Source organism: Citrus sinensis, chromosome 2 (assembly GCF_022201045.2).
Source record: "Citrus sinensis cultivar Valencia sweet orange chromosome 2, DVS_A1.0, whole genome shotgun sequence".
NCBI lineage: Eukaryota > Viridiplantae > Streptophyta > Magnoliopsida > Sapindales > Rutaceae > Citrus > Citrus sinensis.
Genome location: NC_068557.1, coordinates 9,719,178 through 9,730,000, shown reverse-complemented (window position 1 = coordinate 9,730,000; position 10,823 = coordinate 9,719,178). Strand labels below are relative to the sequence as shown.

At 32.8% G+C, this 10,823-nt stretch overlaps 5 protein-coding genes across 5 annotated transcripts in view; 2 read left to right on the top strand and 3 right to left on the bottom strand.

Annotated features, from left to right (window-relative positions):
- LOC102614017 (uncharacterized) overlaps positions 1 to 182 on the top strand; it is a 562-nt gene extending 380 nt beyond the window's left edge. The window contains exon 1 of the mRNA XM_006470020.4: positions 1 to 182. This exon is cut by the window's left edge and continues 380 nt beyond it. The gene's annotated coding sequence lies outside the window, so the exon portion shown is untranslated.
- Positions 183 to 1,001: 819 nt separating this feature from the next.
- On the bottom strand, positions 1,002 to 2,850 carry LOC102614315 (hypothetical protein). The gene has a single exon (XM_006470021.4). The coding sequence runs from the start codon at positions 1,437 to 1,439 to the stop codon at positions 1,227 to 1,229; it is 213 nt and encodes a 70-aa protein (XP_006470084.1). The 5' UTR covers positions 1,440 to 2,850; the 3' UTR covers positions 1,002 to 1,226.
- Positions 2,851 to 2,984: 134 nt separating this feature from the next.
- Positions 2,985 to 3,482, top strand: LOC102614599 (uncharacterized). The gene has a single exon (XM_006470022.4). The coding sequence runs from the start codon at positions 2,985 to 2,987 to the stop codon at positions 3,192 to 3,194; it is 210 nt and encodes a 69-aa protein (XP_006470085.1). The 3' UTR covers positions 3,195 to 3,482.
- Positions 3,483 to 3,816: 334 nt separating this feature from the next.
- Positions 3,817 to 5,376, bottom strand: LOC102614893 (uncharacterized). The gene is made up of 2 exons (XM_006470023.3): positions 4,767 to 5,376; positions 3,817 to 4,136 (listed from the first exon to the last, which is right to left on the bottom strand). The coding sequence occupies exons 1-2, from the start codon at positions 5,122 to 5,124 to the stop codon at positions 4,090 to 4,092; spliced, it is 405 nt and encodes a 134-aa protein (XP_006470086.1). The 5' UTR covers positions 5,125 to 5,376; the 3' UTR covers positions 3,817 to 4,089.
- A 4,056-nt stretch (positions 5,377 to 9,432) lies between these two features.
- Positions 9,433 to 10,164, bottom strand: LOC102615192 (uncharacterized). The gene has a single exon (XM_006470024.4). The coding sequence runs from the start codon at positions 10,087 to 10,089 to the stop codon at positions 9,691 to 9,693; it is 399 nt and encodes a 132-aa protein (XP_006470087.1). The 5' UTR covers positions 10,090 to 10,164; the 3' UTR covers positions 9,433 to 9,690.
- Between the last annotated feature and the right edge of the window lie 659 nt (positions 10,165 to 10,823).

The following is a 10,823-nucleotide window of genomic DNA, read 5'->3' as shown; positions in this document are numbered from 1 at the left end:
TCAGTGTTCTGTGGTTGTAAGTCGTAAGCTGTAACTGTTCTGTTTTGGATCAAATTTTAAGCAGATCTGAACACATGGGATATTTTTGTTTTTGGTTCTTAGTTATTTTAAAAGCCTGTAAATTTTGGCACTGCTCTTTTAAGCTTTGAAGCTTCAATTTTTATATTGGTTTTTCACAGTCACTTCATACTATTGAAGCATATGTCCATATTACTGAAATGTATTTATTCTGACATAGGCTCCTTTAGTGTTCTACATTCACTTGCTAAAGTCTTTGATCTTGGAATTGTTTTAATTTTTCTGGGTTGCGCTGGCACTGGAGCCTTTACCACCCTTGATGTATGCAAATTCAAATTCAAGTATATTGGTTCTGCTATTCGTATTTTCTGTTACTGTCGTCAAATGGCTTACTGGGTTTTGATTCTGATTTTAAATGACACAAATTAATTCAAAGTAAAATAAATGATCCATACTCTTCTGGTTTAGCTTAAGCCTGAGAAACTGCTAGATTGATGCCTGCTTTTGGCCAGGGCAAGAATGCTGCCTCGCAGTGCCTGCGTTCAGTAGTATATTGAGCTTTCCTATAATTATACAAAGAATAATGACATTATTAAAAAAAAAAAACAACTATGGGAAGTGATATTTTAAATCCATTCCCTTTTGGTGCACTGCACCTTGCTTGGGATTAAAGTTGTGCAAGGTAGCTTTTAGTTTAATTTTTATTCTTCACCAAATGAATGGGATTATTATTTATTCTAATGCCCTCTCTTTGCTGTGGGGAATAGGCAAGCAAAAATAAAGTTCTTAATGTTATGCAACGTGAAGGTTTTGGAGGGATAAATACCCTTTAAGCAATATTCTAATTAAATCCTAGGTCAAGGCATCAAGCATCAATCTGAAAATGGCACTACCGATTAGAGAACTCACTTATATAAAAATTATAGAAATCTTACTCAGGTCAAACTGCGTATGGAGCTGATCACATACATTTTTAGAGAGAGTTCATAATAAATTTCTTTTCATGTTTAACAAATACACCAGGAAACTCATTCATACAACAGTTATCAAGGATTCTTAGAATGAAAATGAAAAGAAAAATAAAATATAAAACAGAGAGAGGAAATTAGAAGCCCCATTTTGTCTGAAAAAGAAAACATATGGGAAATGAGAAGGAAAAAGTTAAAAAAAAAAAAAAAAAAAGAGTAACGCAAGTATGGGATGTTGCATCAATTAACATGTATGTGAATACCAATTGCTACAATCAAGATAGTGACTATGCAGAAGTAGATGATTGCATGAACCAGTATAGCAATTCCACTGGTGCACATGTTGCCAAACTCCACCACCCTGGTTCTTGCCGGTAGCTGGAAAAGAAGCCCTGGTGACAAGAGAATGAACAAGCCCACAGCAACGACGACTGGTCCCCAATCTGCACTCATCTCTTTCTCTTTTCCTCTCTTTCTCCCTCTCTTTCAAAATAGACGTATGAAGAATAGGCAATTTCTCTTCAACTTAGTGCTGGAGAAGAAACGAATGAACATTCCTTTTATGTAGAAGGCTAAATAAACTATATTTTCTTGGTGGTTAAGGCGACGGGGATGCAAAACTTAGCGAGGAAGAAGATGGTAGGTTTAGAGGGAGGAAAGGTATGTAAACACGGGTGGGTTTTTAGCTTTATGTGAGATGGAAATAAAACACATTCTTTTAATAAATTCCAAATAATTGTTCACTTGAAGGCTTCTTTTTTCATGTGCTTTTTAGATATTAATCAAGGTGGGAGTCTTTAGTAAAGAAAGATACCATTAGAGACAAAATACAAAAAAGCAAATCCTTTTGTAAAGGAGGGGTTAGTGCTAGGCTGCTGGCTGTTTCGGCAATGCTTCCCCTTTTTGTTTACCTTCTTTCAGAAACAACTAATCTTATGCATTCGTAGGGAAGATAGACAAAATAGAAAGAAAGACTATAAATTACTTAAACATCTTCACCTTATGACTCCAAATGGAAAAAGTGAAAAACTGAACAAAGTGATCAATATTTTGACTAAACCTGAAAGTAAGCTTGATGCGAGAGATTTGACTGAAGAAGATGAATGTGTACAAAGAAGAATACAAATTTTTACAATATACTTCATATGAACCCATTCCTCATGAAGTGCTCAGAGGCTCCTTGCCACGCTATTGGAGCCTTTCAGGTAAGGTTTCTTCAAACTTTCCAGATAAAACAACACAATCTCTTTTCAATATGAGTCCTGATCCATGTCAATAATCCAATATACTGATCTTCAATTTATCCAAGTATCTAAACATAGCTACAGCTTTAAATTTAAGAAGTCAGCCTGCATTCTGCAAGCCAAAAACTATTTATTGAAGAAGGGACAAAATATAGGAAACCACGCAAAGAACTGGATATGTCGTCAAGTAAGCAATTATGCTGAAACCCCTCAAAGTCCTATCTATTTGAGCCAACTTGGAACATGTCACAGCATGTGTAGGAGACTAATTTCCTACATCAGATAGTGGGTCTAGCTCAGAAAATGCATCAGTACGCCTAAATGTGTATTAGGTTCATCTTTTGGGCCAAATTTTAGCTTAGATGAGCTTCGGTCCAAATTTTAATCAACAAAAGCAAATAGACTAATCAGGTCTCTATCACAAAACTTATAATTGTATCATAAGCTATAACAGCCGTCCACAGAGAGAACTAGAGATGACAAACGATATTTCCATAATATGCCAGAGGGAATGGGACCATCGAAGTAACGTAGAATCCAATGACATCGTCCGGTCATGGACTTTTTCTTCGTCCTATAGTTCCCTCCGTGTCCCGGCTCTCCTCTGTCTTTGTCAAGCCAACTCTTATCTTTCCAATAATAGCACTGGCTCACATAGTTCTCACATCTAAATTCATCACATCTGGCAACTTCTCTTGTAACTTTTGCTACCGCTCTCATCTACTCTTCACACTCTCAGCTACTTGATCGGAACATGGCGGATTGGGGGCCGGTAATAATAGCCACAGTGCTGTTTGTGCTGTTGACGCCAGGGCTGTTGTTCCAGCTGCCTGCCAAAGGCAGAGTTGTGGAGTTTGGGAACATGCAAACCAGTCCTGCTTCCATCTTTGTCCACTCCATCATCTTCTTTGGCCTCCTCATCATTTTCCTTATTGCAATTGGTGTTCATATCTACACAGGATAGTACAACAACCCGTCTACCAAAATTATCATCCCTCCGCTTCCCCTGTTTCTTGTGTTTTGATCTCTGACGACCAGAATCTTCAGTTTTTGCCACTTGATTTTACGAGTTTACGCCATCCGGTCAGAACAAAACTAGATAATTTAAGATATACCAATCTGCAAAAGTAGTCGTGTCTCCATTTTTCTTTATTGTTATTGGAATTATTTATATGCTATGTTTGTAATTTTGTCTTGAACTTATGACTCTGTTCAGAGGTGATGAAACTCTTGGTGTTTATTGCTTGCAGTAGTTTATATCTAGTGCATGAACTACCTGATGATTGTATTATATCAGATGATATTTCGGCGTTGCATGATGAAAGAATGGTTCAAAAGATCATTTTGTTATCAGAATCTTTTAAGAGTACTTAATTAAGTGATACACAAATTAAATCCTATTTCATAGTTTCTCTCTAATACTTAGTACAAGTGATGACCTTTGTTTTTAGTACCAAAGATCAATTGCACCTACTTCGTCTAGGAAATTCTAGGTTTCTGTAATTGATTAAAGCAGAGTTATTTAGCATCGATCTGATCTGTAGATTGACATTTCCAAAGCAATGATGGAGCTATAAAAGAAAAAATGGAAGAAAAAAAAATATTTTGCCTATTCAACACAAATATAACACAGAATAAGTTACACGCAGCAAACAGCTATGGAGGAGGAAATATTCTTGCAGCTGAACAGGCTGGAAAATACATGTTGAAGTGCATAACAGAAATAGAATAGCAGAAACCCTGATCAATCGATCAATCATTCTGACGGGTACGAGAGAAACATATTTATCAATATTGCGCATCTGAAACTATGCATCCATGATCTAGCTAACCTCTAAATGTTTCCAGCTTTATATACTTCAACCATTTATGAATGAACTTTGCTTAGCTTCACGAAAATTACACGCTGCAAAAAACAAAACAAAAAAAAAATGAAGGTAATATCGAATGAAAAGTCAAAGTCTGTAACTCATCCAATCAAGGAACATATATTTTCAAAAGAAAATCACGGGAATTGGTGTGGTCTTAGAGGGCTTAATATATGCAGGTGGTTTCACAAGCACTGCTAAAGAGCCAGCAACGCAATCTGGTGATGTCTGAATGCGTTCAAGTATATGCACTTGCTTCAGGCATTCTACAATTTAAAACCCTAAAAAGGAACAATAATGACATATGGAAGAAATTTTCCATTGTATTGCGCTTATAAATAAATACGCAAAGTAAATCTCAAATCACAAAACAACAAAGTGCACAAAGTCTTAAACCTTGATTAATTCACAAATACAATTAACCCAGCAATAAAGAACTCATGAAGTGGACTAACCAAATAAACAATACATATGAAAAAAAAAATTCCATTATGTAAAAGAAGAACTTTAAATCCAGATGGTCTCAAAGGAGAATCCAGAACGAATACGAATTCAAGTTGATTCAAACAAAAAGCAAGCAAAAATCAACAATCTTATCACTGGATCAGCCAGTCGTATCAACAACAAATCAGAACATAAAGAGAGAGGCTTTACTTATTACTACTTACAAGGAACATCCCCGGAGCAAAAGAAGGACTGACCCAAATCTGATAACTTGGAAAAAAACCCAGCAAGATAAAACAAGAAAACAAAGGCAACAATCCAGGGCATCAAAATGAAACCAATGACAAACGTGATGGAACCAAATAGCATCAAAGCAAGAGAGACACCAAGAAACAGAGAAGCAAAGGCAGCTGGAGAGACTTGTGTCAGGCCCAGGGGAGACCGCTGTCTCGAAGAAGAAGAGAGTCCAGAAAGTAAAAGTGAGTTCGGGAATGGCTTGAGGAGGTGAATGATCATGTAGCAGAGCTCGTAGTATATGCTTGAGCTTGACAGCCGCTGCTCTTCTTCTTGTTCTTTTCTCATGGTTTTGGTTTTGGACAATGAACTGAGAAGCGGATGTTAAAGGAGATCAATAGTTGGTGATGTTCCCTATGAGGATAAGATTTTGGAGCGAAGAGATCAACGGAGAAGATGATCAATGACGCAGATACAGATGTTGGAATACGTGCAGTTATAATATTGGGGAATTTTAAGCACAATCCAAAATTTGGGCCATCATCATTAACATTAAGCAGATTTTTAGTAGGTATGAATTAGACTTTTTTTAAAAAATTAATCCGGCAAAATTAGGGATGATAACAGAAAAAATAAGTATAGTCTTTATTTATTTATGTATATGTTTGGTATGTATGAATTAGGCTTTTTTATATATAAATATGAATAAATTTAGATGTATATTCTAAAGAATAAAATTACAGCCACAAAATTTTATACAAATTAATATGATATAATTATTTGAATGAAAGTATAAAATCATAAAAATAAATCATGTGGTTCCGAAAGTTATGAGTTGTTTCAAAGCTATTTCACCTTTCATAAGATAGTTTGTACTGAAATCAAAATAGTTGTTTAGCGGAGCTACCACCGACCAACCACCTTGGTTGAATTAAGGGTGTGGCAGCATTGGTAATATCAGTAGAATCAACAACAATGGAAATAGCTTAAGTAAATCTAGAGCTAACAAAATTTGGATCCAAATTAAACTTTTGACATTCGATCTGGATCTAGATCCACAAAAAAGATGCAGATTCGAATGTAGGTAATATTCGTATGGATTGCAGGCGGATATTCTAGATATTTAGATCCGCATGATAATAAATTTAAATATAATTTTAAATTTAATAATTTACATAATAATATTAAATAAAATTCAATTATAATTTAACATAAATTCAGCATAAATAACATATAACAACACCATAAATTCACAAACAATAATTTCATAACATAAATCAAACATAAAAAAAAATCTAAGGTAAACCGATTTATTATAATAATAATAATAATAATAATAATAATAATAATAATAATAATTATTATTATTATTATTATTATTATTATTATGAGTTTTTTAACAATTTTTTCATAGTTAATGAAGATTATAGAGTTAATTATGCTCATACAATATACATTTAAATAAATAATTTAATTTATATATTTTTCAATTGAAGTTTAATTAAATAAATAATTTAATTATAAAATAATATGGATCTGGATATCCAATTTTTCTGAAGCACTTGCATCTGAATTTGGATTCGGATCCGCACGGATCTTGATTTTTAAAATTCGGATCTGCATTTTTTAACAAAATTCGGATACGGGCTGGATCCAGAGTTTATTGACAACCCTAACTGTAAATCCCTTTCTCATTATGAACACGTGATGTTTCCATTCAATCTATCGTGTTATCATTTACATTTGAATGGCATTTTTGTACTTTATTTTATTTTTATGCATGAATATATAAGCATTAAATTTTTTGTTTTTCTATATTAAAATATCTAAAAAATAGTATTGTTTCATTGATGCCATTTGAAATATTTTAATCATTATAAGTTCTACAATCTAAATAGTTTCATAAATTCTAAATATTTTTCTTGACATATTCATAAGGTATGCATTTATATTTTAAAAAGCTTCAAAAAGATTAAATAAAATATATATATTTGAGAATTTAAACTTAAATGACATTTTAAGACTTCAAATTTAAGATACAAGTTAGAAATTTCTTTTCGTTTTTATGAAGGTAAAAAAAAAATCTTGATGAAATAAGTTATATTTTTTAAAATAACAAACAACTTACAAATATAAATGTCGTGATAAATTATTTTTACTCTCTGGAAAAATAACCCCAGTTTCGAGTGGGAAATTATTTAGTTTCCATGCACACGTCAAAAGATCGGTTCAAGGTATCAATGGGCCGAAGCCCGATGAGGCCCAAAATCCAGGAAGACGTTACAGACATATCAGTTGTCCAACTCAATCGAAGCCTATGTGGGGGTGAGCAGTATGATAATAAAATTAAAATGTTAATGAAAATTATATAAATTTAACTGTGTCTTTATTGGGGTAACTATGTAAATTCAATAAAATATTAAAAAAAAATCAATACAAAAATTTAAGGGAAAATAAAAGTCTACCGAAGTCAACTGATGATACACCACAATAATTCCACACCTGCTGGCAGCCCTCAAAAGTCGAAAGTCTTCATGATTCTCTTTTTTCTAAATATACCCCATTAAAAGAATTAAAAATGATATTAATTCTAACGATTATTCCAAAACGAGACCATTCGTGTACATCCTTTTTTTTTTTTTTCCCCCATGCCAAGGGCTATAAAATTTACAAATATAGCGTACGTTGGGTATCACAAATTAAATATTATTATGAAATTGTTTATACCATATAACTCGATGGGAACCATTTTGAGTGTCTGTTTGGTATGTCTTATTTAAGAGCCATAAGTGCTTATTTAATCGTATAAGTACTTTTTAAAATTTTTTATGGTGTTTGGTTATTTTTTTAATAGAGTTTTTTTAGCTTAAATAAGCTAATTTACCTCTACTAGTAAAAGCCCAAAATTTGAGCTTTTGGGAGTAGAGGCTATAGAGCTTTTCTAAAAATATATAATATAAAAAATATTACACAATTTAATGGTTCAAAAGTGCTTTTTTTATTGACAACCAAACACCCAATGACTTTTTGTCCAAAAGTTTTATTGGTATAAGCTCTACTGCTATAAGCTCTACTGTTATAATCTCTATTTAATAAGCTGTACCAAACAGAGCCTGAGTACTTTTAACTACTTTATCATATTCTTTATGTATCTTCTCTAAATTTGAATTTTTTTTTTCTTTAGTTCCTTTAATGGATGAACTTGCACGCACTACGAGATCTATCCTTAAGCTAAATAATTATTTCGGGCTAGCCGTGTGTGAAGATAGTAACCAAAAGGGATAAAGAAAAATAAGGGTGGTTTAATGAAATTTTTTTGTCTTCTCGATAAAAAATGGGAGATAAATTGGTGATTTGAGATAATAAATTCATGAGGGAATAATGAATTTAACCATATCTAAATAAAAACAATTAAATACTTATTTTGGGACTAGTCATGTGAAAAACTAAAATGGATAAATTCTTTATTATCCTCTCGTAAATTAAGTTCGGATCACCTCACTTATTTTTAGAAACCTCAAGTTACCTTATTTTTGTTCAAAAGATAAGAGAAAAGTGGGGGTGGGTTGACTTTTTTTTTTTAATCTTCTTAATAAAAATGAAAGTTAAAGTGAGGTTTTCAAAAGTAAGGGATGATTTGAAAATACTAAATTTACAAAGAATAATCCTAAATCACTAACCAAAAGCACACATCGCTGTTGATGAAAAGGGAACCCAGCTGCCATTGATATTATCTTGAAGAAATTCCAGTTTAAGGAAGGGAATATTCTATTATCCGAATATATGTATGGTTACTTTACATATATATGTTTTGGCTTTGCAAATAAATTTATGATTAAGCACTAACCTGCTTTTTCCCATAACTTTACTAGAGGATTTATTCAAAGAGAAGAACATTAATTTATTCAAAGAGAAGAACATTAATTTACATATATATACATACATACATTATTAAAAAGGAAATTAAGTATTAAATCATTGAAGAGGAAACACATGAAAATTATTGAACCTAATGAAAACGTGTTGTTAATCTCAATAGTTACATGCAATTGATATTAATTAATTGTTTGCATTAACTCACTGTACAAAAAGATTGGGGGTTGGGGGTGCGTTTTTGGGGAAAAAAATGGTGTTGCGGTTGTGAAATAACAGCTAAAAAAATGTCAATTATATAATTAGTGGTGAAGAAGGACAACAGTTCTAGACATATATATTTGAGTTACTTATAATCATGGTTAAATTTTCCATTCAATTTTACATGTTTAAACACTTTAACTAAACAAGAATTAATTGATCAAGTTCTCTGTTGATATTTTATTCGGAAGCATTACAATCTCTGGATGTCTCGCTAACCAATGTACGTGGTTATATATAGAAAAAATAATATGATTATAATTACTATCAGTAAGCTTTGGTTTCATAATATTAATCTCTAAGTGTTAGCTTTTTTTTTTTTTTTGATTTCCCATAATCATAGGTCTTGATTATATCCAATTAATAACAATATCTCTAAAGCACAGTAAAATTTGGGATTCATGATTCATGCATTCAATTTGATATAAACCATTCTCATTTTATATATGTGGCAATTAATAAGAATGATATCTAACTATTGTTTTGAAATAGGTAGGTAACGATCAAATCAAATTGCCAATAATTGAGAGTGATCACTTTAATTAATTTACTTGAACGATCGACAACTTACATGCATAGGCTTATTAAACTTAGAGATACATCAAAATATGTAGAAACAAATGTAAATAAAACACAATTCCGCAACCTCCTTATAAATCCTAGCTAGCTATCTTTCTAGATCATGATGAGGAATTTAATAGTATATATTAAGAAACTAAATAAGCATAATCAGGCATATCCCCTATTAATTCTAGCAAGACAGTGGATTTATTGTTGCTTCTACTGCGCGCTGTCTTGATGCTTCATAATTCGTTCTGAATTAAGACGTTCAAGCTTAAAACGTTCTTGAACAGAAGAGATGTAGCTTGCAGCTTTGATATCAACACTTTCATCACCAAACAACGTTTCAAAATGGCTCAGCTTTTGATGATGATCACGATTAACATTGTTATCATGAGGAGCAGATGGTACAATAAACGAAACGTTTTGCTTAGGCTGAGCAATCAGATAGTCCTGGTGGACCACATAGCCCACGGTTGCCGCCGCCGGCGAAGACTGGCTTGACTTGATGGCGTTGTTGCTGTATTGCACCGTCGAGGAGGCTGATGACTTTGCTCCGCTATAGAGTGGCATCAATTTGCCCTTGATGAACCCTCTGCCCTTGCGACTCGTCTCCATATGCGCAATTTAATTTGCTAAAGAAATTTGATGTTGGTATCTTGTTGTGAGTGAGCGTTTCAGTTCGATGAAGAGGGCCTATTTATAGAACTTCTTGGGGTGATTTTTCGTTTTAGAATTTAAAGAGTTTAAAGATAGGTATGAATCTTAAATAGCTTTGTGGTCCCTGCACATGCTAGATATCAGGAAGCATAATCACTTTTAAAACTAGGAGTTATATTCCAATTAAGGTTATTATCATTTTCCCACCAAAGTTATTCTGATACATCATGTCAATACCACGGTTTGGTAAAAACATCATTTTACCACCAAACGTTTCAACTATTAGCATTTTCCCACCATTCCGTTAATTAAATAAAAATTATGCTGACATCATAAGGGTATTTTGGACATCTCATGCGAAGTCAAAACGTTGGGTTTTGCAATTGTAAAAAAACAAGCAATTTGGACATGGAAGCCCTAGAAATCGAAATCAACCCCCCTCTCTCTCGTTTCTTGTTCCATCTCCACCGTCTCTCGCTCACTGTCACTGACCCATATCTTTCTCACTCTCGCAGTAGTATCGTCTTTTAGGGGCAATTTTATAATTAAATCGTCTTTTGTTGTTCTTCCTTTTTAAAGGGTAAAATCGTCTTGTCGTATTTTGGGGGTAATTTTGTAATTAAATCATTTTTTTGTTGTTTTTCCTTTTTAAATGGTAAAATCGTCTTCTACGCTCCATGGGTAAAATTGAC

Bases quoted from the DNA above. Each gene is read 5' to 3' on its own strand.
- LOC102614315 (XM_006470021.4), bottom strand. From the start codon at position 1,439: ATGAGTGCAGATTGGGGACCAGTCGTCGTTGCTGTGGGCTTGTTCATT.
- LOC102614893 (XM_006470023.3), bottom strand. From the start codon at position 5,124: ATGAGAAAAGAACAAGAAGAAGAGCAGCGGCTGTCAAGCTCAAGCATA. The intron at 4,137-4,766 runs GTAAGTAGTAAT...TGTTTTTTGCAG, and splicing joins TTGCTCCGGGGATGTTCCTT to CGTGTAATTTTCGTGAAGCT.
- LOC102615192 (XM_006470024.4), bottom strand. From the start codon at position 10,089: ATGGAGACGAGTCGCAAGGGCAGAGGGTTCATCAAGGGCAAATTGATG.
- LOC102614599 (XM_006470022.4), top strand. From the start codon at position 2,985: ATGGCGGATTGGGGGCCGGTAATAATAGCCACAGTGCTGTTTGTGCTG.